Source organism: Alexandromys fortis, unplaced genomic scaffold, assembly GCF_014885135.2.
Source record: "Alexandromys fortis isolate MF-2015 unplaced genomic scaffold, M_Fortis_MF-2015_v1.1 scaffold_9, whole genome shotgun sequence".
Classification (NCBI taxonomy): Eukaryota; Metazoa; Chordata; class Mammalia; order Rodentia; family Cricetidae; genus Alexandromys; species Alexandromys fortis.
The window spans coordinates 9,084,738-9,112,243 of NW_026067892.1; the positions used below are offsets into that span (position 1 = coordinate 9,084,738).

General features: G+C 37.5%; 1 protein-coding gene across 1 annotated transcript in view; it reads right to left on the minus strand.

The window, feature by feature from the left end:
* Pcdh15 (protocadherin related 15) overlaps positions 1–27,506 on the minus strand; it is an 864,688-nt gene that overhangs the window by 498,368 nt on the left and 338,814 nt on the right. The window contains exon 4 of the mRNA XM_050142799.1: positions 2,903–3,021. Coding sequence (XP_049998756.1) covers positions 2,903–2,993 — 91 coding nt within the window. The 5' untranslated portion in view covers positions 2,994–3,021. The remainder of the gene's footprint in view (positions 1–2,902; positions 3,022–27,506) is intronic.

A 27,506-nucleotide genomic window follows, 5' to 3' on the forward strand; every position in this document is an offset into this window, starting at 1 on the left:
AGAGGTGAAAGCATCTGTACACATAGTGTAAGGGAAGTAGGAGAGAAAATAATGGCCAAGAACAGGACCTTGCTCGGTTGTAAGATATCTGTGTTGTTGATTATGATATATGACTCTTTAGAGAATTATACCCAAGAATGGGATGATTTCCAAATCGGAAAGGAGGTACAGGTTGAGTATTTTGAGAAAATGGCACAGAAAGTTAATAGTCAGACACTTTGGAAAGGTCAATGCAAAAAATCCAGAGAGCAATAAAGTCATTGGTATAGTGGATCAATAACCCTACTTACTGAAATGCTAGAGAATTACAGGATTTGTCCAACATGGGAGCCACCGAAGGCTTTATAAATGCATTTTCACCAGAGTGTGAGAAAAACCAAATTGTAGAGCTTAAGAGGATTTGGAAACTGGTGGTAAGAAACACACACTGGCCCAGAAAGATCCAGCTAAGAACGGTCAGGCTATCATGCAATACTTGAATCTCTGAGCCAAGTAAGATTACAATTAAAGTTTGGTTCTATTTCAATTTATACTACAATAAAAAATATGTTTTTTTAAACCAGACTAAGATGTGATAATTCAAATATATCCGGTTTTCTAATCTCAGAACCACAAAGATACCATCACATTCATGATCATTTTTAATTGCATCATACAGATGGAACGTTGAGTCAGACTTTTCAATTCCCTGACTCAACAGAGTAGAGAGAATTCCTGAAATACGAAATACGGGCAACAGGCTGGCTCTTCTCCAGAACCGTGGAAATGGCACGTGTGAGCAGATACAATATGTCTTGAGTACAGCAGGTAGTCCTATGTTTATCAGAACACAATTTTCTACTCTGTCTCTTTTTATTTTTGTTTTCCACCACATGTATGTTGACAGTAAGAGCTGGCTACTGCACTGGTTAAAAAAAATATGAAGTATTCAAGATATGAGCTTGGAGTAGAAAAAAAAAACTAAAGGCTATATGGATGAAATTGATTCCTAGGAAATTATTTTAGAAACAAATAAACAAACAAACAAACAAAAAAACCTCCGTATTTTCAGATTTTAAAACTCTGGGGTATTGGGGATAGAAGGACATACTAAAACCCTCGACCTCCATATCCCTGGAGCATGACCCCAGAGGGGATACTGAGGCACACTCAGCTCCGATACTTTCTGCAAAGCAGAACTCAGGGACCTGCATTATTTCTGGTACCACCAGGCCACCACGTTGGTCCCTTCCTAAAACGGATTCACTCATATCTAGGACTAGGCTGAGAAGGCTGCAGGGGCTGATCTAGGCAGCTACTTTGAAACCTTTAAGCTTTAGCCTTGCCATTGGCCAGCAGAGAAAGGGCCAGTGTTCCACTGTCCTTCGGGGCCTTAACTAGACAATAACCGACAGTGGCCACACAATCTTATAGTTGAGATTGCCCAAGGCTGTTGGAAAAAGAGCAAGAGCTCTAATGAGCTTAGGAATGAAATCCATTGAGAGCATTATGGTTTAAACATGGGTGGCTTCATCTGATTACACAAATTAGCCTGCTAAAGTGCATGTTTTGTGAATGTAGAACGTGAGAAATGGTTTGTCTGCTCAATATCACTGTTAAATATGAATAAGAATAGAATGTTTTATGAAATAAATATTGGCCCACTGATTTGTTACTGAGAGCTCAATTAAAATATGTTCCCTCAGTATACTTGAATGCCTCTTAAATTGTATTTTTGAAATTCCAGGCAGCTGTTTACTTATTACTACTTTTTAAAATTCATTTTTTTAGACTGGATATTTAAATTTTCCACTAAAGGAAAAAGTGTGAACATTTAATTTAGATGTACTTGACATAAACAGAGGGCTAATTAGTGGGACCACTCCAGGATAAATCTTCTGATTTTATGAATAAACATTATGACTTGTTCTTCAATCCCCAAAGATAGTCACCACTGCAAATACCGAGGACCAAAGGTAACCTAATCTGTGAAAAACATGAACACATTTAAAAAGTATCAAACTAACTCATTTATCTTCGGGCTTGTCAATTTAGTTAGGCAGGAGTACAAAGGAATTTCGCACTTGTGAAACTACTTGTGTTGCTACTGAAACTAACCAGGTAACAGGTGAAAAAGGGAGAGGCTGAGACGAGGTTTATTTTCCTCTATGCTGAATAAACATCAATAAAAACAACAGGAAGTTAAAGAAATACACATATTTTTAGGTAGTAAAATTCCAAGGGGAAATTTGCCCATATGTGCATCATATGTAGATATACCATTTACATGTATATCTCACCAGAATATTCTAATTCTCATCATGTGCTATTTAAAACTGGTCACTCTTAGACTGAGACACTAGCCCAAGCGTATTTTGGTCACTGCAGACCTAATGTAATGAATCTTATGGGAGATACTTTAAGGTGACATATTCATGTTTAATAAAATGATTTGCTATTATGGAATGGCTTAAGAAGTCAATTACCAAGTCTTTGACATTTTCTCTTCCCAAACAAAATCACAAGGAATCTAATAAAGCAATGTGCAGTGGTGGCACCAGCCCACAAACCACTTAAGCCATTTCTTATTCTCCGGTACAGATTTTTGACTCATGGAAGAATGGGCTGTGCATCATATTGCTGGCTTTATTAAAGACTACATTCAAAGGCATTAGTAGGATTTAATGTTTTCCAAAGCAAGTTAGCACTCCCTTGGTAAGTATTCAAATGGAGGTTTTAGGTTGGATTTTCTACACACTGCAATCTTTACAGAACATCGAACATATCTACCGTCACTTTTGTAAGTTCATCCACTTAAGTTTCTACAAAGAACTCCTAACCTTTGAAAATATCTACAAATCAATATTCATTACCAAGAAGATGTTTTGTTTAACTATAGAGATCAGAGTAAAGGCAGACTTACCGTCGTCATACTGGCCCCAGCTGACTGCCAAGAGCGAGGCAATAATGATCCCATGGGGTACACACTTCCATAGAGCCCACTGTGGGAACATCTTCTGTCAAATTTCACTCAAGGCTGATCTGCAATAACCAGAAGCAGAAAAACACATTTGACATGTTCATTATCAGCTATAGGAAAACAAAACTGTCAGGACACAGAGAAAGACTTTAAAGACTTCATAGTTAATTGCCTATGTCACACCATCCAATACCAAGTAACACTCGTGGCTAACACACTGGAACCCTTCGCAGACATGAATTTGTACAGAAGTTCATGAGCAGAACTTAGATTGGCAAGCAAGATGGTTGGGAAGTCAGTACATGAACAACATTGAAAGCATGCTGACCTGAAGCCAGAGACATGGGGAGGGGCTAAATGAAATTCTGATCAGTCTAACTTAGTATGTGGTCTTCCCATTGTCACTCAACAATCAAGTATATATTTCTCTGGGATGGCTTATGGATGGTTCATTTTTCACATGAGTTTTTTTTTTTTTAATGAAAACGAACCATAAGGAGTTAAATAGGGAAAACCATCATGAAAATGGTAATTACTTATAGTATAGTAATTGGAAATCATATTGACTATGCCAAGACAAACAGAAAAAAACAGCAATTTTTATTGCATTGCCTTCCTTAGAATTTAGGTGCATTTTATTTCCTATGTTTTACTTTCCAATGCCCCAGCCAGTTAGAAAGAATGATGTATTGAGAGGTCATAAGTTAGTTAATACATTGAAAATATTTCTGAAAGATGATGTACCAAATTTCCTTATAAACTGAAAAAATTACCTATACCAAATTACACAAAATAAAACATTATAAATTGTGGCCAAGTGGAAATCAAAATTCAGCTTCTTGAATTCACAGTGTTTCAGACCCAAATGTTACCAAGGACAAGAAACAGAAGGGCTCAGTGAGTCAAGCCACGAGGACAAGCAATCTGAGAAGGCTGTGGTTATCTAGAGGCACAGGGCAGGATTCTCTAAGGAGATCACCTGGTGCGCAGCCTCTCAGGGAGGCTGTTGTGTAAGGATGTAGGCTAGGTCCAGAATCTCCTGTGACGACACAGAGTTGGGATGGTCTTTTAGTCCCCTTTATGGTGTTGAAGGCTTCCCAGAGATCACATGAGGTCCTGCAATGCTCACCATGTCTAGGATTCTCTCCACCAGACCAGCTTAGATAAGTCTAAGCAGGGGGCACACAATTTTATGCTACGTGAGAGTGTCGATATTTCATTTACAAGAATCTTATAGTATTGATTTTTACCATACTGGAACACATGGAGCTTATTGAAATATGTTAAAGAGACATCAAAGTGTTGTGAAAGTATATGGCATGCTACGCTGGGTCAGAGACATTCTCTTCTCCTTTCTGTCTTCCACAAGAGGGAATAGGAACCTCCTTTGTATTGGACCATTTATATACAATTCTCGGCTGTGCTATAGAGGAATGAGATAAAAGAGTATGAATTTTATTTTAATCCAAGTTTATCGTCCAGTTACATGGCTTTGCAGAAACTAAATAGAAGCTGTTGCTTTCACTCAAATTAAGTGGGCATAACGCACTCCCTATCCAACTGTCCTAAACACCGTGCTGTTAGGCAAACTCAAATGTATGCTCAATACAGTGGCTCGCTTGGCATGAGAACCAATATGTCAGCTATGAACCTCTGCCACTCAACATCTGGACTCCTGTGTCCAATTGCTACAAACCTCTGTTTGCAGGATGGTACAGGAATTAGAAATCCATTGGGTTTGAACTGGAATCTGTCTATGGTCATTCTATCACAGAGAAGTTTGGGGTGATACCCCAGGGGGCAGGGGGGTGGGGAATTCCTTTCATGCTGCCACTCTCTGGAGCCGTTTCACCCCGATTGGTGTTCTGTAATTTTCTTTTGATGTTCAAATGTAATGATGCTAACACTTCTTTTCCAAACATAACATTACAAAGATAACAAAAATGCTGTTAACAATGAAAAACAAAATCTAGAAACAGGGCTGGGGATGCCCTCACCAACTGAGCACTTGCATAGCATGGCCAGTGTTAAAAGAGTTAAAGGGAATAACCCAAACCTCAAAGCCAATGGATGAGTAAGATATCCATGATAGCCATACGAAGCAATGAAAGCAAAAGGAGAATTTTATCCCAGGCCAGAAAGAAACAGTTGCCTTCCTTTGTGGGCCCCAGTTTTGCCCACATGATGTCTCTGCTCCCTGGTGACTTTGAGTTTGTTGCTCTTCAGGCTGATATTATATTGTTTTATGTCTGTCTCAAATCAAGTTAGCTTCACTTAAGAGCTTTCAAGATGAACACGACCTTACAGGTCATCACTTTAAAATGATCCCAGCCGCTGATCCCGTTGTGGATCCAGAAATAGCCCCCTTTGATATGAGATCCTGTCCAGGGTTGGTTGCTTGTGCAGGGTTTTGTACACTTCAGAACACATCCCACTAAATCATGCATATTCAACGGAGAAGATAGACTAATGTCCAACTGGAAGCAAAGGGGCTCAGGCGAACGCTTGGCTGTCTCCGAATCGAGAAAGTGCAGCACATCTGTGTTATTAGCATTTCCTTCCTTGCTTTCTGTTTGCTTTATCTGCAATCTACCTGTAAAAACATCAGTGTGTCGCATCCAGAACCTGCAAGAAGGCTACAATTCATCCTGCAAACCTGACACCCTACAGATGGAGAAAAGGACTCTACACGGCGACATGGCAAGAACGCAGTTTTGAAGGAATCTGTGCTTCAGGAACTAGAGAGCACCATGTATACTTAGTGTCATGTGCCAACCAGAGGAATTGTGCCAAGTAGTGGGATTTACCATGACACCAGCTGAAACCAATCAGATGTTTTAGGTCGAGACTACTTCTTTAGTAGCTTTGAGGTCTTTGGAATTACAGAAAATAACTTTCTAGAGGTGAAAAACCAGTACGTTGTTAAATGAGTAGAGGATTTTCAACATCATCTCCAAGGCAGGCCTGTGACTCTAACAAACTCATGCCAGGTCCTCTTTATACAACCTTTCCCAGCATACCACTCTTCAGATATCACTATGCCTGAGAAGTCTAAAGTGTGCCCAGAGTTTAAAAGGCATACAGTGGGCTTTGAAGAACTTCAATCCGTTCTCTATTAAGAAGGTAATTTAATTAGTGTGTTCAACCCTCTGGTGTTGTTCGACTTACTTTAGCCATAACATTCAAACCCTGTTAAAATACTGGGAATAGAAGCTTTTACAATTAAGTTTCAATCTTACAGAGGAAAAACAGAAGCTTCATGCTTGGTGTTTGATCTTTTACTGGGGGCTAAAACACCTTACTATAATTATTCCCTAGAGGACATGTATGTTTTTGGATTTTACAGTAATTGTGTTCTCTACAGAATAATAGTAATAATAAAGTATTCACATTATTCTAAAATTCCGTAGTCTTAGAATTCATTCTCCCAGAAAGAACTTACAGAGGGACACTGGCTCTCTCTTACTCTTCTAGCAGGTAGAAACTATCAGTGATGATAATGTAATCATTTTCCTGGATTAACATGTAGGGATAGCACCTATTAATCAAATGAATATTAAACTCCGTAGACATTATTATAAATGATGTTTAAAAGGTCACAAGTGACATGAAATGAAAGACCCAGCATTGTCAAACAAATTACAGTATCACCTTACCCTTCTGGTAATGGTAACAGGTGAAATCAGACTGCACATAGCATCGACAATCCAAGGAGAACCTTGTACAAAGTCCGAATTTCCTAAGAGCCTGTCTGCGAGCCCTCTGCAGCATGTCTACAGTTCGAGTGCAGTCTGTTCATGTCTTCGAGCAAGGAAAATCATCTCTTTACTTTTTACTGTTTGAGTGCAAATCAAAGACGCACCCTTCAGCATTTAACCCATGTTCTCATCAAGGGTAAGGGCCATAGGAAGGGCAACAGCAGTGAAGCTAGATACCAGCCCTGGTCTAGAAATAACACTTTTGAAATGTTAACTTTTCTTTCAGCTGTTGCTCTTCACCACTATGAAAGGGACCATTGGTTTTCTTGAGACCAAATCTGGAGTGCACTGTCATAAGGTGATAGGCCACTCCACGTCCGTTCTCAAGAGGAAGCAAAGGAACACCACAAAATCAAGGGAGTCTGACCTTCTGCAGTTTTTCCATCAAATACCCAGGACTTCTGATCTCTGACACAACCTAGAAAAACGTACGAACTTCCAAAAGTTTTCCTCTGACCTAAAGCATGGCACATGTGTACCCCCCCCAATAATTAAATGTGATTTAGCTTTTTAAAAGATTTATCTTAATTACATTACTTTTGTGTATTTGTAGTGTCTGTGAGAATGTATGCCACAAATTAGGGTACCTATGAAGGTCAAAAGAGGTCATCCCATCCCATCAACTGTGAGTCCCCTGTGTTCCACAATGAATGTGGAGGTAGTAGGTGGGGCTCTTAGAGGGGAGCATAGGGGAGGAGTAAGATACCAGGACATGCCTTCGGAATAATGGGGCTATCTTGAAAATGAATCATTATTTCAGGATAGATTGCAACTGATAGTTTTATTTTGTGATGTTTATACCACCTAAGAAACACAGATAAACTAAATAAAGATAAACACTGAGTCTTCTTTTAGGTCTAGTCAGTTAACAAAAACAGAAACATGATTGTATTTTAAGACTGAAAATACAGCAGGGTCCTGACCTGGTTACCACAAATTTACAAGCTCGAAAGTCCCATATTTTGTATTGATGCTGTATTTTCATAGCCAATTTTCATGTATTGTAAATTAGTGGAACCTGTGGCATTTAGCCACAAATTGAAGGAAAACAATCTTCTGTTGTAACTAATACCTTAAAACTAACCAGTGCTCTTTAGGAAGAGTCGATAGTCTTTCTACAGTAATGAGTTTATTATTTGCAAATTCTGGGCAGAGAGCTTAGAACACCTAGAAAGACAGATGAATTATTCGTAAATGAAGAAATGAATAATGACTCATATGGAGGTTTTCAGGTTCCTGCTTGGATGTCCCACCAAAGAGGCAAGTCTTGTGTGATATCCTGCATTCTATCAATATGTAAAAGAGCAATAAATGTTCCTTACTGCTGAGTCTTCTCTCCAGCCCTAGTGATGTCAGTTTCTTGATCCAGTTTTTTATAAGAGACAACATCTGGAAATAGGGAATTGATGTGAGAAAAAAGGGGGAAGAGATGTTGGAAGAAAAAGGGAAGGCATACTGGTGTGGGATTCCTTTCTTTATGCTGTGAATGTGTTCGGGCTTCTTGGGTCTATCACCAGACAAAATAAAGCCAGGTGGGGATTCCAAGCAGACAGAGGAGAAAGTAGACAGAGTCAGGGAGATGCCATGTAACCGCCAGAGGAGACAGACACCCAGAAACTTTACTGGCAAACCTGCCATCAATGATATTAGAAAATACTAATTGAAATAGCTATTTGGATAATGCTATATATAGTATATATAATATATTTTATGTTTATAACATTATAAACATAATATTATGTTTAAATGTTTTGTTTATATATTATAAATATAAACTAAAGACTGAAAAATGGGAAACATAATTGAAAGACTTTGTTTATTATAGTGCAAATATATACATTATAAAAGTTATTTATTTAGCATGAATAAAATAGGAAATATGTATTCAACATGTTTGCTAAGTGACATAAGCAGAATGAATGGGACCAACCTATACACTACTCCTTTTTAATTGAATAGAATCAAATACCACATCCTTTCTGAACTTGATTTCTATTTTGTGTTCCATGGAAGTTAACCAATGATCAAAACGATGCTGTCTCAGTAAAAGTGCGAAATTTATAACTTGTGTTTCACCGTTCACTGTCATTCTATAAACTTTAAGTGAGGTTCTTAACATACTGCAATTGCGTGACATTTTATAACTTTAAAGTTTCAAAATTCTGCCCAGAACTAAACACATTCATCTGAGGACCAAAATCAGTGAAGAAGAAAGTACAATACACGCCATAGCATGTACCATCGATACTAAGACAATTCGGTTTTTACTAAAGTTTACCAAATCAATTATACTTCTGATTTTCTTCAATAAGTACTGTCTATTTTTACTTCCATGCTAAGATGTTGTATACATGTTGTATATACTGTGATGCATGTAGAAATATCTCAATTGTGGTAACTAAAATAATCATCTAACAGATAAAGAAAACCAGATGAACATAGCATTTTTAAAACTTTAAAAGCTTTGTTTTGAAGAACTCACTTTACATGTCATCTTAAAACCATGCTAAAGGAAGTGATCAATTTTTACTTGTAATTCTAGGAAGATGAATCATTTGTCTTAGGAAAATAACTTTCTGTAAAAACTACTACAAGTCCTGAAAGTCCACCAAGAACACTGTATTTTCAGAGATAAGATTTGATACAGCACCACACTTTATTTGAACACCCAAGGTTGTGTTCAAAAACACATCTTTTGAGTTACAAACAGAGCCTCAATCCATTTCTATATTCAAACTACATTAAATCTATATTACATATTGTGGTTGCATAATACAAGAGATAATATTTAAAGTATGTCTTATGCATGGAATTACAGAATATAATATACAAAAACTAAAACAAAGTGGGTGGCAATATGAAGAAAACATAGGTAAAGTTTCCTTAGTAGGAGTGTGGATGTGATCCTAACTTACGATGAAGTGTCCAAACCAGTCCATTATTCACTGGTGGAGAAATCATAACATAAACAATATATGCGTACAAGGGAATTTTATTTTGCTATTATAGAGCCTCAGGTCTTCTTTATAAGTAGATGTTTTCTTAATGACCTATGATTTTCCAAAGCCAAATTTACACTTTCATGCTATGATCTATTGTTTCTGTTAGCTGAAATAAATTCTCTGTGGTTACATCTCTCTCTCTCTCTCTCTCTCTCTCTCTCTCTCTCTCTCTCTCTCTCTTTCTCTCTCTCTGTGTTTGTGTGTGTTAGGGCGGACTCATGAACACACATGTGTAGTATGCATGTGCACATATACATAAGTGTGCAATTTAAATAATCATTTTTTTCAGTAACACTGAGTAAAGGATGCTGCTTCAGAGATGTTCATAATGTATTGTTGGAACAAATGTGAGGATACTGCAAACTTCATATAAAATACAATTTGCTTGCATTGCAATAGATATTTATTATGAACAAATTGAAATATCCTTATATTCATTACGAAAAGCTTGGAACACAACGGGAAAATAGGTATAAAGTACTAACTCTCAGTTAGATTTCATAAAATATGACATTTTATTGGGCCATTTAATTTTGGAATCAATGAAAATATGTCAATTTTCTTCTTAATGTCAGTATGCAATTATTTCTAAGCCCTTTCTAATGTAATAATATTGCATTTTAAGATTCTTTCAGCAAATATCCTTGTAGTATGATTGAGTATCCTTTGGGTATATACCCAGGAGTGGTATCTCTGAGTCTTTAGGTAAATTGATTCCCAATTTATAAGATAACATAAGCCAGAATATGCAAATACTAATTTAATATATTTGAAATGGTGAGAGTATTGGAAATTGACAAAAAGAATTCTTTATATTAAGGACAATTATTTCAGAAAAAAATGAAAGACTGAGACAAAACATAATGGAAGCTTGAATTATAGTCTTTTACCAATTAATTAACTTTGATCACCTGTATAAAGAGTGCTTTTCCTAGAGAATCATTGCTGAAGTTCAGAGGTTCAGCATTTAATGACCACTCCTAAAGGATACTGCCTAACTTCCAAAACTATGGAAAAAAATCCACAAGTTTTCATGAGTCAGCAAGATATTTCCCTTAGAACTAAACCATTGAAAAGTATTAACTTCATGCAAATTAATGGCCAGAAACTTCCATGTCTACTTTCTGAGATGTGATTAGATCAGAGCCAGCCATTATATGTGGATGCAAAGGGCTTCTAGGAAGCCTTAAGAGGTGGAAGTCATTACCATGAGGCCCTCAGGTAAAGATTTATTCAGATCTTAGGAATGAGTTTGGAGTCCCAGTTTTAATGAGGAGTATGATTTACTGAAGGGAAGAACTGATAAAGCCATACATCGCAGCCTCTTGTCCTTACCCAACCAGCCGCCACCACACGTCTCCACAGTAAAGTCTGGTGTCACTTTGTAAACCCAAGTTTAAAGGACAAGAGAATTCAGAGGTAATTGTGATGCTAGTATGTATTTGGTTGCATTTTTAGAATCCTTTTTCCATTTTCCTGTGCAAATGTGGTGTAGATGTGACTATATATGTGTGTATGTAAATATTTTTGTGTGAACACATTTGTGCATGTGTGTACATGCATGCAGAGGTTCACAGCTGATATTGTCACCATTCTCAATGATTATTTCCCTTTACTCACTGAGGTAGATCTCTCTATGAAACCCAGAGCTTGCCAATTGACGAGCCTTGATAGCCGTCAGGCTTGGGCATCCATCATCTCCACTTATCAAGCCAGGAATAACAGGCAGCCCACCAGCATTTTGCCTAGCACTTGCATGGATCTCAGGGATCTCAACTCTGGTCTTCATGTTTCCGTGGTAAGCACTTTAACTACTGACAAAAAGTAGTCCCATAGCTTCATGTATTCTTCACTACATGTGGTCTGATATTTACTTGTGTTGATTGGAAGTTTAGGGAGACACTGAGAAAAATCTAAGAACAAGAAGTTCCTGAATTTCAACTAATACTAACTTTGTCCTAGGAATTACAAACCATGTTTTTTTTTATTTTATCTTTAATTAAAATTATAGAACAAGCATCTATTATATAAATAGCTATTTCTCATAGTTGTAATTGAATTATTTTTACTTAAGTTTCATTACATTGAAAAATGATATGAAATTTATGTCCTGCTGAAGCATGCACGGGCAGCCCATATACAAGCGGTTCTGTTGAACTTGTCCATATTGAGTTTTATGGTCTAAGTTGATGGAGATGACTGACCAGGTCTCTTCCTCAAGAGGGCACCAGGCTTCATAACATGGTTGTGAGCCACCATGTGGTTGCTGGGAATTGAACTTAGGCCCATTGGAAGAGCAGGCAGTGCTCTTAACCACTGAGCCATCTCTCTGGCCCTCTTTCATTGGATTAGTCTAGTCCAAATATCCCATGTGTGCACATCTTTCACAGACCATGTCCATCCTCCTGCTTCCTCCTTAGGCACAATGGGCAATGCTGACCAAAGAGCTGCTTGCATTGGTCTGATCTTGGTGCCAATGTGAAACCGTTCATCTTTTGGCCTGACATGTGGCATTCAGCCAGTTTGATATCAGCTCTCTCTATATTCAGAATCCCAGTATCATTATCATCATGTTCTCTAAAACCTGTTTTCATAAGCACACACTGTCTAAATAGGTTTTAGTATACTTTTGTGTGGGAAAATATTAAGTCTGTAAGGAGTGCACCATCTTAATGATGATATGCTGAAACCCCAGGATGGAGGAGGTAGAATTTCTATGTCTGTAATATGCAGGCTATCTGTAAAGATAACATATGAACCTAGGATGGGATAGGTGCAAATTTCAGTGATACATCTAGTCATTATTTTCTCAAAAAAGTAGTTGTCAGAACTGCCACATACTTATTAGACAAAATATAAATATCATAAAATGTGAATTTATTCAGAAATTCATTCCTGTGTGTACCAAAAGCCCGAGTATAAATCCAGAATGCACATCCGGCAGTCCTCAGCATTCTGGTTACTTCTTTTGCCACAAGCGTTAATACATACTCTAATTCTGCAACCCTGAGGGCATGTTTAAACATGCTACAAAACTTCCAGGCTCCTCTGCTACTGAAGTGTGTTTATCCATGCCTTTTCTATGCTTTTGAGGTTTAAAGAGGATTCTTGACAATCTTTTAAACCAGCTCTTGGTAAAAATAGCTGCTTGTCTTTTGAGAAACACTGAGATTGACGTAACTTCCCATGAGAGTCCTTACGTGCTAAAAGTATACACACTGGTCTTACAGACACAAATAGAAGGAAAAGAGAATACTTGTACAATGCTTTATTTCTGTAGCTATTTCTGAATTTTCCCTAAACCTAATTATAAAGAAGTGTTTCCAGGTGAATATCATGGTTGCCATAGACATGTTTGATGTGGGAAGTCCTTCTGTATATATGCTGTTATTAGTTAGTTAATAAAGCTACTTTGGCCTACGACAGGGCAGAATAGAGCTAGGGGATGCTGGGAGAAAATAGGTGGAGTTAGGAAGACACCATGTAGCTGTTGAAGGAGAAAGACATGAGCCCCCAGCCAAAACCTTACTGGTAAACCACGAATCTCATGGTAAATTACAAAATAATAGAAATGGTTAATTTAAGATGTAAGAGTTAGTTAATAAGAAATATCAACTAATAGGCCAAGCAGTATTTTAATTAATATAGTTTCTATGTGATTATTTTAGGTATGGGTGGCAGCCACCACCTACATACATTAAAGGCTATAATGTCTGTGATCATAACATGCATGGTGTGGGATTTAAAAAAAGTGCACCATTTATAGGTAACTATGTCTAAATATGGGAGGGAAAAATACTAATAAATAAAATATAGAAAAATGAAACCCGGTGGCATAGAAGCTCTTTCTCAAAGCATTTTCTTACCTGTTGTAGATTTTTCTTGTTATTTTTAAAACCATCTACTATAAAATAAAACATGCATAATAGTGGAAATAGATAATACTTTGCTGGCATAAACTCAGAACTTTCCCTTAGAGATTAGTGCATTAAAGAGTAGAATTTGTATTTAATGCCATTGAAAGCAGATTTATACAAATGTGGACAAGCACAGCATCTGGCAAATGCACTCAGATCCACAAGGCATTGCTAATTAAAGTGGGAAATACTGTTGGCAGGGGTCAGCCCCTAAAAATCACTTTTCCCAGAATCACACGAGACAAGGACGAATTTTAATCCTTGGAGCTAAGATTAAAATTGTATCATGTACTATCTTGTGCCCGCCAAGTAGTACAGACCTGGTGAATGTCATCCAATTGTCATATTAAGCCACTTTAAGTGTGGCTCATGCCTGTAATTTACTTGTAATCTTATTCTGAGTAGAGCATTCTTAAGCTACAGTAATTATAACAGAGTAAGTGTCTGGCAATAGCGATTGGTTTATGAAATAATATAAACAAACAAAATAACTAATAAGAAGTGGAATGGAAACAGTCTGATAAGGAAAAATTTTATTATACTCTTGCAAGGAAGTCAAATACTGTTATAAACTAAAATGATTTCTCAATGACTATTTTCAAAATATCGTTTCTCTACAATGTTAAAGAAACAGTCGCTTTCTAATATCATGAACTAATTAATGTTGATAACAGCTTTGGTTCTGTGATTGTTGCACACATTGGAGATGGAAAATATATTTCTAACCAATCTCTATGTATCTGAGTATGTGCTATATTGATACATCTATAAATTTCCAAGATACATTTCATCAAATATGAAAAATGAGCAATTATTGAAGGAATAAATGTCCTTTGAGATTTTGCCTAGTTTCAAAAAGACTTAGCTTTTTTTTTATTTGATTTCCTCTAAGGATACTGATGATGAATTATGCTTTTCTCTTAAATGGAAACAGTATGAGGCAGGTTGTGCAAAGTAAATGAGAATAAAGGGAATCCTGTATGAAAACTGACATGAACAGACTGTAGCACTTCAGATTGTTAGACAAGGAAGCCTGGCTTTAGTTGAGGGCACATTCCCTATAGTCAGTGACCATCCACAATTTCTGAAGACATCTCTGTGCTTGAGTACCTATGTTTAGGTACATCTGATCATATCTCATATACATGACATTAAATACAATTATTGAGAAATTTTAGATAACATCTTACTTTATTTTATATTAGTTACAAAGGACTTTGTGATGTTTGCATTTTTGTGAGAAAATACAAAAATACAAATGTAAAGTTGATATTATTAACTCTCATTATTATGCTGAATAATATGATGATAAAAGGAGGACAAAAGTAAAAAAAAAAAAAAGGATTCCTGCATTGTGTTTTTCATTCAAGAAAAGCTGAGAAAATGTCATTTGAGTTGGAACACAAATAAACCAATGGTATTATAGAAAGTCCATAATTGGAGCACAGGGATGTATTTCTGAAGGGGCTTAGTTGTGAATGTGGAATTTGTGATGGAGACATGGCATCCATGTAGGTCAATACATGGGGAAAAAAACATCCACTAAAAGGAGCTATGTCTGATACAGCAGCCTGGGAGAATGAAGGTGTCACTACATGTAGTGTTATGATGAAAAAGACACAGCTCTGAAGGAGAAACAAAACTCTGGTTCGGGACATTGAAGACTGTAAGAGTTATTAAGTCACTGAAATGCAGATGCCCACGGACTCTTGAACTAAGGAGAGGATACGAAAGTTGTCATCCATGAAATAAACAGAACGGATGGAGCTAAGTGAGTAGAAATGAGGCATACACAGGATCTGCAAATGTTTAGAAATCACAAAGTAAACCCAGCTTAAAGACTGAAAAGTAGAGAAGAGGAGAGGCTGAAGCCAAAGGAAGTCTTTGAAGCAGAGATTCTGATGTAGCAGATGTTTCTGATAGCCAAAGGGTAAGAGGAACAGGGAATTCACCACTATGAACCTGTCAAAGCAGAAATCACTGGGAGCTCTAAGGAAAGTCATTTAAATGGATAAGTCAAAGCAATAATCTGGGCTGAAGACGTTCAGGAAAATAGAATGCCTAGAGATTTCATTGTTACTATATAAGGGTCAAGTGAATGTTGCAGATACGGGTGGCAATAGCTAATTTGGGAGTTAGGGACATGAGTGCAGATGGTACCTGTGCTGAGCATATCTACTGCCTGTGAGACAGACCTAGGGAAGCTGAGTTCACACAGCAGAAGTAGGTAGGCTTCCTTGGTGAGAGCAGTGTTTCAGCTTGGCAATCACTCATCCACAGCTTGCTGTAAGCAGAGAATAAAGGTTCACAGCTGGTGGAAGTTGGGGATATGAAAGTTCTGTTGGGGCTGTGAAGAGAAGAAGGGAGCTGCATCCTTGCAGAGAATTAACATGACGAAGTTTATTTCATTAATTTTCTCAGTTAAATTGAAAAATAGAAAATTATTTGCCTAAGAAAGACATTGCCTAAAAGATGACGATAAATGTGAAATATGTAACCAAAGTGAAGAACATTTGTGATGAATTAATCTTTAGGGGACAGAGACCTTTTCAATAGCGGGATAAGTCATCCTTCCTGTTTGTTGCACAGTTGCGCTCTGAAGTGCTGGGATGAACCTGGGAGCCACCAGGATAATCCTGAGCCTGCAATACAGTCATTAGCAAAGAGCAATTGAAACTCTGCCCAATGATATGTTGACTGATATGATAGTCTTCGCAACTTTCAATCATTATCTTCGAAGTTGACTTTCAACACAAAAGCCAATTTTTGGAATCCAAACTTGAATAGATGTAGACACTCAAGTAAATGCTTTGTTATGTGCACAGTGCTCCCTGTGGAGGAAACAGAGATTCTACTCAAAATGACAGGGTGTGGCAGTGAGTGTGTCTCAGTACTTTCTCTCCATCTGAGATTTTGAAATCCTGATGAGGAAAATGAGAGCTGCTGCTTAGTGAAGATGCGGAGATACCTTCACCTCAATTAATGTTTCCTAACAGCTCAAAACCCGAGAGAACTTCCATGTCAAGGACAGCATCACTCAAACAACTCTGGAAAACAATCCCAAGAAATAACGGATGTGCACAACAAAAATCTAACAAGGCATGAGTGAGCTGTCGGCACACAGGACACAAGACCCAAGCTCACATCTTGACTGGCTACTAGGAGAGTTCTGAGATGGGTTCTGGTCATGCTTATTGATGACAACAAAAGTAATAAAGACGTTAAAATCATATTAATTCATAAAGGGACCTTAAACTCCTTAACAATTCTAATGGCCATGGAGGAACTAGTGGTTTTAGATGTTCTAGATGGACACCTGTATTCTCCATAACATTGCAAAACTCAATATTTCCTTGAAATAACATTAGAAGTTTTGCTAAATAAGTATACTCAAGCTACAAAATGATAAAATAAGAATATCTGATATTTTAGTTGTGAGTAATTTATATATATGAAAGATAAGTGGATGGTAGATAGACCAATATCTAATAGGTTAATGTTAAGTAAAAATTTTAAATTAGAATTATAGATGTTAGAGAATATGGAATAAATAATAGACACACATAGATTACAATAAACAGACATAAAATTGGTCATTATAAAAGTGTATGAGCTGAAGGATATTACAACAGTAATATAGAAAATTTTGTAAATATATGTCATTCATTTCATACACCAAACAATCTCTTTTGGATTTAGTTACTAAATCAAACAACAAAGCAAAAGAGCTTAAATATTACATAAAGTGCTCACAGAAATCGTTAGTCTCAACAAACAAACAAACAAAAAAAATCAAACCAAAAACCCTTCGTAATTATCACTGCTTGAATGCCACATACTCTGGATATTATTTTCTATGTAAAATCATTCCTTAGATTCCTTTCTTTAATAACATGCCAGACTTTACATAAAGAGGCAAATAAAAAATAAAATACTTCAAAGAGGTGAGTGATTCATATCCAGTATGTGTCTCACATGCTTATAAACTTGCTTCAGCTTGTTAAATATTGACAACAAATAATGTCCCCTATTTCCAAACTCCAAACAAGATTACTTGCACAATCGTGTAAGACTCAAAGCAGACATCCATACAGATATGACCCTAGCTTCCTTCAAAGTGTTTCTCATTTAGATGAAAGTTAGCACTCAGATGAGCTGTCCAATGATGCAAATGGATTATCTGGGATGTCAACAAACCAGGTAGGAAGAACCCAATAGACAGCTCAGCAGTGAGTGGCAGGCTCTGAGAAAGACGAGAACAATTGTGGCCAAGTTATAGGAAAAGAAAGGTCACAGAGGCACAAAGAAAGTGGTTGGCCAGGAAATAGCCCCACTTTACTGTGATTTAACATGCTCGACCTAGTGCCCAGATCAGGGGATAAAAAGTTAAACCAGTCTTTGACATCAGCATTTTAAGCTATAGGGAATCTCTGAATTATTTGCTATAATAACCTCAGAGATATCAAATAAAGTTCTTAGTTTCTGCTAACAAAATTAACTTTTAAAGTCTATTATGTATCAAGTTTAATGTCCCAGTTTCTCTATGAATGCCAATACTTTCTTAGGGACATAAATACTACTCTCATTGAATTTGAGTAAAATTATAAGTAGATGAAGATCTATAAAAAGTATCAGGTTATTTATTCAAAATGTTCAAGGGTGAAAGATGCCCCTCTATGCAGGAAATGCAAACAGGCTGTTCTTTGGAAGGAACAGATATTCCATTGAAGGTAGGATGTGGTCATAAGAGGTAATAGATGGTCCCATGAGAGGTAGAGGATTTTCCAGTAGGATATGGCAGATGTGCTGTGGATACTCCTTCAGCCAATAGCATCAGATATTGGTCCACTTTGGGCATGGTCTCATGTACTGTAAATGCAGATGAAAAATTTGTGTGGGCCTCTTGGCTGCTGGATTCAGTTCCAGTTCCTAGTGCACACAGAGGACTGCAGATCACTACCCTTTCTGTGAGTTTATTCCCAAACAAATAAACCTTTGTTATACTCCATTCCAGGTTATTGTGGAACTCTTTCATATTTCAAAAAATTGGTGCCCAATGTGGGGCCTGAATCCATGTCACTGCCAGGCTCTGCCCAGATGCCCTCCTGTGGCCTTCTCCCTCCCCTCCACAGCTGAATTACCCCTCCACAAACGAACTACCCCTCTGGTGTTCAGCTGTGTATGTTTGGCTCAACTGTCCCACGACAGCACCTTGGCAATATCTCCCAGATCCACACCTATATGGCTTGGTCCCACCTACTAAAAGCCTGAGTAACTGCCACCTGTGGCTCTCTGCTGCAACTCTTCCATGGCTTCTCCAGCTTCTGCCAGGCTTGCTCTGATCAGGTCGAGCTCTGACTCTGGGAGGAAGGGTTCTAACCCTGCATCTGGAACATAGGCTTGCTTTTCATTCCAAGTTTAGATATGTGAATGCCTGGCCCAAGCTCTGGCCAGTAACCTTGTGGCTTGCAATTGTCTGCAAACTATGGGTTCCTTGATAATTCTGTTCAACTCAAACCTTCTCTGTATGCAGGTGTACTGCTCTTAAGTAATTAACTAAATTGGTTAGTAATTCTAAGTCTCCGGTAATTAACCTACTGATCTAGGACATGCCTTACTGCCACAACTGTAGCACCTACAGGCCAACAACACCTATAATAAAACAAACATCAGACAACCCTCCACCAGCACAACTCAAAGAAGGGAAACACACAAACTCTACCACCAAAAAATAACTGGAGTTAACAACAACTGGTCACTAATATCACTGGACTCATTTCACCTATAAAAAGGCACAGGTTAAGAGAATGGATACGAAATCAGGATCCAACATTCTGCTGTTTACAAGAACCACACCTCAAACTCAAAGACAGACACTACCTCAGAGTAAAGGTATGGGAAAAGGTTTTCCAATCAAATGGACCGAAGAAACAAGCGGGTGTGGCTATACTAATATCTAACAAGATTGATTTCAAACTAAAATCAATCAGAAGAGATGGAGATGGACACTTTATACACATAACAGGAACAATTCATCAGGAGGAAGTCTCTATCCTGAATATCTATGCCCCTAATATAAAAGCACCCACTTATGTAAAAGAAACATTACTAGAACTCAAAGCATACAAACCCCACACTCTAAAAGTAGATTTCAACACTCCGCTCTCACCAATGGACAGGTCAACCAGACAAAAACTTAACAGAGAAATAAGAGAACTATCAGATGTAATAAACCAAATGGACTTAACAGACATCTATAGAACATTCCATCCAAATAGAAAAGAATTTATCTTCTTCTCAGCATTGCATGGAACCTTCTCAAAAATTGATCACATAATTGATAACAAAGCAAACATCTATAGATTCAAAGAAATTGTAGTAACCCCCTGTGTACTATTGGATCACCATGGAATAAAGTTAGAATTTAACAACAATTCTAAACCCCAGAAAGCCTACAAACTCATGGAAATTGAACAGTCAACTACTGAACCACCCCTGGGTCAAGGAAGAAATACCATAGTGAGTCCATTGGAGATAGCAGATGAGTCCATGAGAACTCTGAGATAATCCCTACAGAGATGGCAGTTGCATCCATGGGGGGTGACAAATGGTGCAATGGCAGGTGAAAAATGACCCCTTGAAAAGTGACAGGTGAGCCTATGGGAATGGGCAGATGTTCACATGGGGGGGTGGTAGATGGTCCCTTGGGATGTAGCAGATGGTCACATGGGAGCTGATGGCAGACGGTCAAATGAGAGATAAGAGATAGTCCCATATGAGGTGGCAGAGTACCCTGAGAAGTGGCATACAGACATGAAAGACATCAGATGGCATCAAGGGAGATGACAGATGGCCATACAAGAGATAGAAGATGGTGCCATTGGAGGTAGTGGATGGTCTCACAAAATGTGGTAGACAGTCCCACAGGAGATGGCAGATGGTCCCACAAGAGGTTGCAGATGATGTCACCAAAGGTCATCAAATGGTCCTATGTGAGGTCACAGACTTTCCCATGGGAGGGCGAATATGGACACAGGAGGTGATAGACGACATAGTGGAAAACAATGCTTTAGAACATAGTGAAAGCCTAATGAATAAATGCAAGACGATATTCTGCCAACCGTTCTTATTCACGAAATAGTCCTGATTTAATATTGAAAGAAAAATTGTTTGTACTGGGACAGCAGTCCTTTTGAGGCCTCACTTTGTAGATATGGCTCTTCAGAACCCTGCATTTCTGTTTACTTTTACTTTGTTTTTAAGAACAGCCTATGCTTAATCCTCTTCACTGTAAATGTTTCTCCTGCTGACAGTGCCCCGCCCACTTCCTCTTTGGACTGCTATTCCATGAGCCACATAAACTGTCACCGATCCACCTTTTAGAACTGAAATACCTGCATTGAATACCATCCCCAACATCACAGCCTTAGTTCAGAAAATGTCGTCTATTCGAAGGACCAATCTTGACAGGGATGATCTAGGATGCCCTTTAATAACTGTGAAGGGTTACTGTTCAGGAACCAGGAGATACACCTCTGAGGGCAGTGACAAAATACTGAAATGCCACGGAAGGAAAAAAAGTGGTTCTGTGAAATTTTCAACTGTGTTATTGTGTAAAGCTTTGTATTTTTCAGATGCTGGAGGTTTGAATATCATCCTTCAAAGAAATTGGATTTCTGAAAACAATTTTTTTTCCTCGTGACTACAGTCTTACAAGCACTTAGAGAAATGTCCGACAGATTTGCAAAGAATGCCCAATTCCTTCTGCACATCTTCTACTTAGAGGAGTTTAAGTTACTCAGAAATTTGGCCATGTGCCATTACAGTCATTTATGCAGAAAGAACAAGCGTAGGAAACAGGAGACCTGCTCTCGGAACAGACCAAGCACACAGAGGCAATTCTCCAGTCACTTTACAGGAAGAGGAATGGATCTTAAATTCCTATGCTTTCAAGTGCCTTTGAATTGTGTTTTGGAGCTGATTGTTGGAATTAAGTCTTTGGTAACTTCTGTGCCTTCTCAAAGCACTTGCTTCTGGGAGAGAAGTAAAATGTGTAGTTTGAAAATATAGCTCATGGTGATTCGTGATTTGTGGTACTCAGCAGAATGCTTTGAACTGAAATTATAGACTGCTGTGTTGGATTCCCTTTATATCCACTCGATTCTTAACCTCTGCATCTTCATACTGTACCTATGTGATAAGTATATACCTTTATGAAATAAGTTTATATAATATTCTACTCAATCACTAATTTTATTAAAATTCCAAGATCCAAATTAAAGCTGTAAAGAATGTACATCTTCCTCAGGTATTCAAAGTTTGAATCCACTGGATTCAGACGTTGGGCAAAGAGCCCTAATACGGGTTGCACATTTGACTTGTACATCCACTCCATCCCAAACCCCTGATTTAACCTCACCTAAAGCAGCTCATGCATTGAAGATACTCTGTAGCAAAGTGAAAGCTTATGATTTTAGTTTACATAAGATGAAGTCCCCTAACATCCATAATTTCTATGCTCAGACACGCTAAAATTTCCATTACAGCTGAAACTGAAGAAACTCAAACACCTCTGATTGAAGAAATCAAAATGAGATGCTCATCAAGCCGACAGGAAAGCCATTCTCAGTGATAGCAACAACGAAATGAAGGCAGCATGGTCAGGAGTACATAAGAAAGAGGCACCACATGCTTTGCATAAATTCAAAGTTAAAACCCTGATAAATGACAACCATTCCAACTGCCGTTGTTTCTATTCTATCTCTTTGTGACCTTGACAGCGTAGGGTCATTGCATGTTGTTTCCTTAGGTATATTACACCTCAATCTATACAAAGGGCCCTTAATCTGCAGTATATATTCAAATTCTAGAGGATTCCTAGTGCACAGAACGACCATGTAAAAATTTGTCATGATGGGCTATTTTATCAATGCAGAATATCTCATTCTAGACTGACGATAGTATCTAAGATCAATGCTTCTTAACGTTTTGATTACAGAAACATTGCTGTTTCCTGATCACAGGAGTTTAAGAAGCTATTCGTCGTTTAAGTGTTATATGGGGCTACTGATTCCATAAAATGATTTCGAGAGGAAAAATAGAGGTCAACAGTAACTGCTTTGCCAGCAACTTGACTCTCAATGAAGCCTTCATTCTCATATGCTTCACCTCTCACAGACAAGTGTTTTCAGATGGAAGCTGTCAGGATAAGTACAGGTTTGGGATCCAGAATTGACTGCAGCCTTGGTTGGAAGAGGGAGGGTTCCAGCAAACAGAAGCCTTCGTTAAATGGCTTTGAAGGACCAATGCATGCATTTGAACAGACAACTGTCTATTATCCCGGAACATTTCACTATGTGAGATGTTCATGGTCATCAGAGGTCAGATGAAACAAGAGTTAAACTCAAAACAGGGCAGATGGGCTCTTCAAGAAACAGATTTCACAGCACTGATTTGCACTGAGCTAGACAGGGTTTGTGAACAAGGTTTGCAATTGTCATTTTAGCTTATTTCTTCTCTCATCTATAAAATTCAAATGTTTATGATAGTAATAAAGATCAAACTGAAATCATACAATATTTAGCACTGACAAATTCCCCATAATAATTCACATTTGAGTTATGAATATATATGAATATTATGAGGAAAGAATAAACTAAATGAAAATTGGAATGGCATGGCCAATTTGGTTCTATTTAGAATAAGATATGTTGCTGGTTTTGTTTGTTTGTTTTTTGAGACAGGGTTTCTCTGTTTAACAGTTCTAGCTGTCCTGGAACTCACTGTGTAGACCAGGTTGGCCTTGAATTCACAAAGATCTGCCTGCCTTTGCCTCTCCAATACTGGGATTGAAGGCGTGTGCTACCACTGCCTGGCTTTGAAGAAATCTGTGAATGTGGGTAGCAAACATGAAGATAAAGATGTCACATCGTGGTGGCATGACATGCATTTAACATGCCCATGTTGAGAAAAATGTGCCAGTAAAGTATATTTTAAACACTGGAGTTCTTAGAAGATTTTTGATATTTAAAAGTTCTAGGTGCTTCCTATTCTTGTCTCTGACATAATAGCAAACATTTCAGCTTAAAAGAAAACAGCAATAATCTTCTCGCAGTATTTTGAATTCTGCCCTTAATTTATGTTTCAAATTTTATTTCAATAAAGCTCATTTTCTACTGTGTTTAAGGTTTACTTCTTGAGCCATTCCAAAAACTTTAAATACTCGCAAGTAGAAGGATATTGTTTTGAGTCTTCTTGCATGTTGGTGGCTTGTGTGTATGTATGTATGTGTACGTGTGTGATGTATGTATGTGTACGTGTGTGTGTTTATCCTCTCACTTGTCTTGTCATTATGTCCCTACATGCAACGCAGAGATCTTTGCTGATGCTACTGTCCATTACATAGAGACAGTCTCATAATTCATTTATTTGCATGTATTGTGTAAGACACAAGGTATAAAAGATTGTAACTAATGATTTTCAAATAGACAATAAAATTATCCACATAAAACTTCAGAGATAGGTCCTTTTATTATGATTTATATATTTATACACTCTCTTTTTCTTCCTCACCCTTTCAACCACTCTGTGACATGTGTGTACACAGTTACTCATGTGGAGGTCAGAGGTCAACACTGTGTCCTTTTATCTTTGTCATTTCGCCTTTCCTTAAGTCACCCTTCTTTGTATTCAGTAAGGATAAACTACTTTTGTCTATTTTAAGTATACTAACAATAGCACCCTACAGTGGTGTTTGTGTGTATGTGGAAGGGTTGACATTATTAGTATTTCATTGGCTATATCGAGCTATTTTCTTAAAGAAGGATAGAGGAGGATTTTTTTTTTCTGAGACATGTGCTTCTGCATCGCATTGCTGATGGTCCTTTGGTTTTGGGGGTCCTGATGTGGTCAAGGATAAACTGGTGTTTTCATTTCATCATGATCACTAGTGACCTCACATTTCCAGATGATAATTTCCAGATTAGAGCACATCGGCCAAATTAAATTCCCAATATAATACCGAAGAGTTTTCTACAGAACAGAAGGAGCCTGAGAATCCCAGCTGACTCCACTCTTGCAAGTACCTGAGGCTGCTTATCTTTCATATTGGCCATCTCATGGGAGTGGAGTGCTTCTCATTTCTATCTTCAAACTGCATTTTTCCAAATTGAATAGCCTTTGTGAGTTCACTGCCTCTGGAATAGCTTATATGGGAATTTGAGAGCCTATATTTCACTTTGCTCCAGGGATAAACCACCATGTTCATTTGATTATATGCTTTGTGTGGGATGACCTGTGAGCCCTATGAACTGTTACCTTGTCATTTTCATTATGTATTTTTGATGATCATTTTAAATTTTCAAATGCAACAGTGCATTTTCTTTGCATTGTGGCTATTGATGTTTTTAACTTATAAGATTTCACTGTTATTCAAATTTAAGAAGGTATTCCCATATTGTGTCTTTCAGAAGTCTTACTAAGTCAAAATGTTACTTGAACTTTCTCCCTTCCTTGTTTCCTTCCTTCCTTCCCTTTCTTTCTTTCTTCCTCCCTCCTTCCCTCCCTTCTTCCCTTCCTTCCATCCACCCATCCTTCCTTCCTTTCTTTCCCTTTCACTTTTTCCTCTTTCTTCTTTTTGTACAGTATAAGAAAAAGTTTTTGAAGACCAGAATTGCTCAACACAGTAATGGATTTCTCTGCATATATAAGGCATCTTACATCACATTCCATAGTAAAACAGTTTATTTGAGGAGATGAAACAGAAATTGAAACAGAGAAGTATATTGTTAAAAAAAATAATGATGGCTGAATTAAGTGATAAATTCTTGCTGTACATTTAGAATTCTTGCTAAGAGAGAGAAGAAACGGGCATCCATTTAAGGGCTTACACTGACTTATTCAGGTGCGGGCTTTGTAGGACAAATTGGAACAGAAGAGAAAGGATCAATTGGGAGGTCTCTAAGACAGACAGATGCCTGCCAGGGGAACAAGTGCATCCTGAAGTAGTGAAGGCTCATGAGAATCAAGGTGTGAGAAACATTTAGGCCTTGATGAAAGGCTTTTCCTACCTTTCATGCCATGTTCAGTCTTTCAACAAAACCTCATTTGTTAGAGGTAAATTACAATATGCTTCACTGCCTTTAGTTATTTTTAAACCATTGCAGAAAACTTTAAAAGACATTTCTCTACATCAAATTGTAATTGTCCTACTAGAATTAAAAATCTGGCAAAGTTATCTTGGATGAATTCACCTTGAGATGGGAGGAGCAAAGATTTTACTCGGTGTGCACATTCTTACTCAGAATGGAGTGGTCTGTAGTTTTCAGCTGTTTTATTATTAAAGTTTGAAAAGATCACTATAGAAGGATTATTGATTGTGTCATGCATAATCCACATATTCAGTATCATATATATATATTTATCATATCCTATGAAAAATAGACATAGTAAATGTCAGGTGTCACATCTTAGTGTAAGAGCATTTGCCTTGTCCTTTGTTTATCCTTGCATCTTCTTACAGAAAATGCTCACATATTTTTCATTCTACTTATATACTTTAGCTTTTCATATATAGTTGCTTTATTTAAAATTCATTTATTATATTAGGTGTTCAAGTTCTTAGTCAGAAAGTCACATCAATCATTACAACAGAAAAGATGTCCAATGCAAATGCAGACAATATTCAATAGCTACTAAAGCAATAAAAATAGATGAAATGATTATTTGACATAAATTAATTCAATTATTACAGGGTGTTAATCATTATTACCATCAACTGGATATTTTAGTATCAATTCTCTTAACTTCTCAGCAATCCTATTCTGCATTTCTCAAATGACACTATGGGACTTAGTAATATTGAATAGCGAGGACACAATTGTAAAATCAATGAACTGTGATGCCAGCAGGCTGCCCTGGGTAAGCTTCCAAACACTTGTGTGGATTTGTGTCTGGACATTAGCTTTCTCCAAGATTTTATCAGTTGTAGTGTGCATTTTTATTTGTTGCAATTTGGTTGTCAACTCTACCCACTCCAAACGGAATTCTTTAGGTATTCTATTTTATTTTATCTCCTAGACTGTTTCTAATTGTGTTATATCATTGAATGACTAACTAACCTGTCACCCCCCCCAAAAAAAAAAGATTGACAGCGTCATTTTCCTTTGCAAACAATTTATCTGGAGTTTCCTCATTACCCATTTAAATTAAGTCACAAAGGGCCCTCCTGAAAGTTTTCATTGAGGACAGTGAGACTTCATTGCTCACAGATATGGGAATATGTAATGAGATAGAGAAAAATACCCAGGGAGATGGCAGGTAGAGGACCTTCTGTGCAAGCATGAGGACCTATGTAGACTTGAGGACCTAAGGTTTATTATCAGTATCCAAATAAAAGCCAGGTGAAAACCTAGCCTTGGAAGGTAGAGACAGTGTAGCCTATAAAAAAAATAACACGAGAAGCAACTAAGGGCAGTGACCTATGACTTGACATTGACCTATTACCTGACATTGACTTAGGAACTCCGCATACACACACATATCTGCTTATATACATGCACACATGCAATCACAGAGGGGGAAAAGTCTTCATTAGGTGCTTTGCAGTTTAAATAGTAAAACCAAGCTTACTCCTGTCTGCAACGTGCTGCTGATATCACTGAAATTTATAACCTTTACACTAAATATAAGTATTGATATTACTCTGGTTTTGAAGTTGAAAGTGCATTGATACCTTAAGACATATTATGGAGCTGTCGTGATAAGCGATGATTGAGATAACAGAATGATATAAAATTTTGGAATTACCTTCATTTCTCAACTTTGATAGATCTGGACCCAGGTATCCAGGAAGTTTCCAACTGTTTAAAAC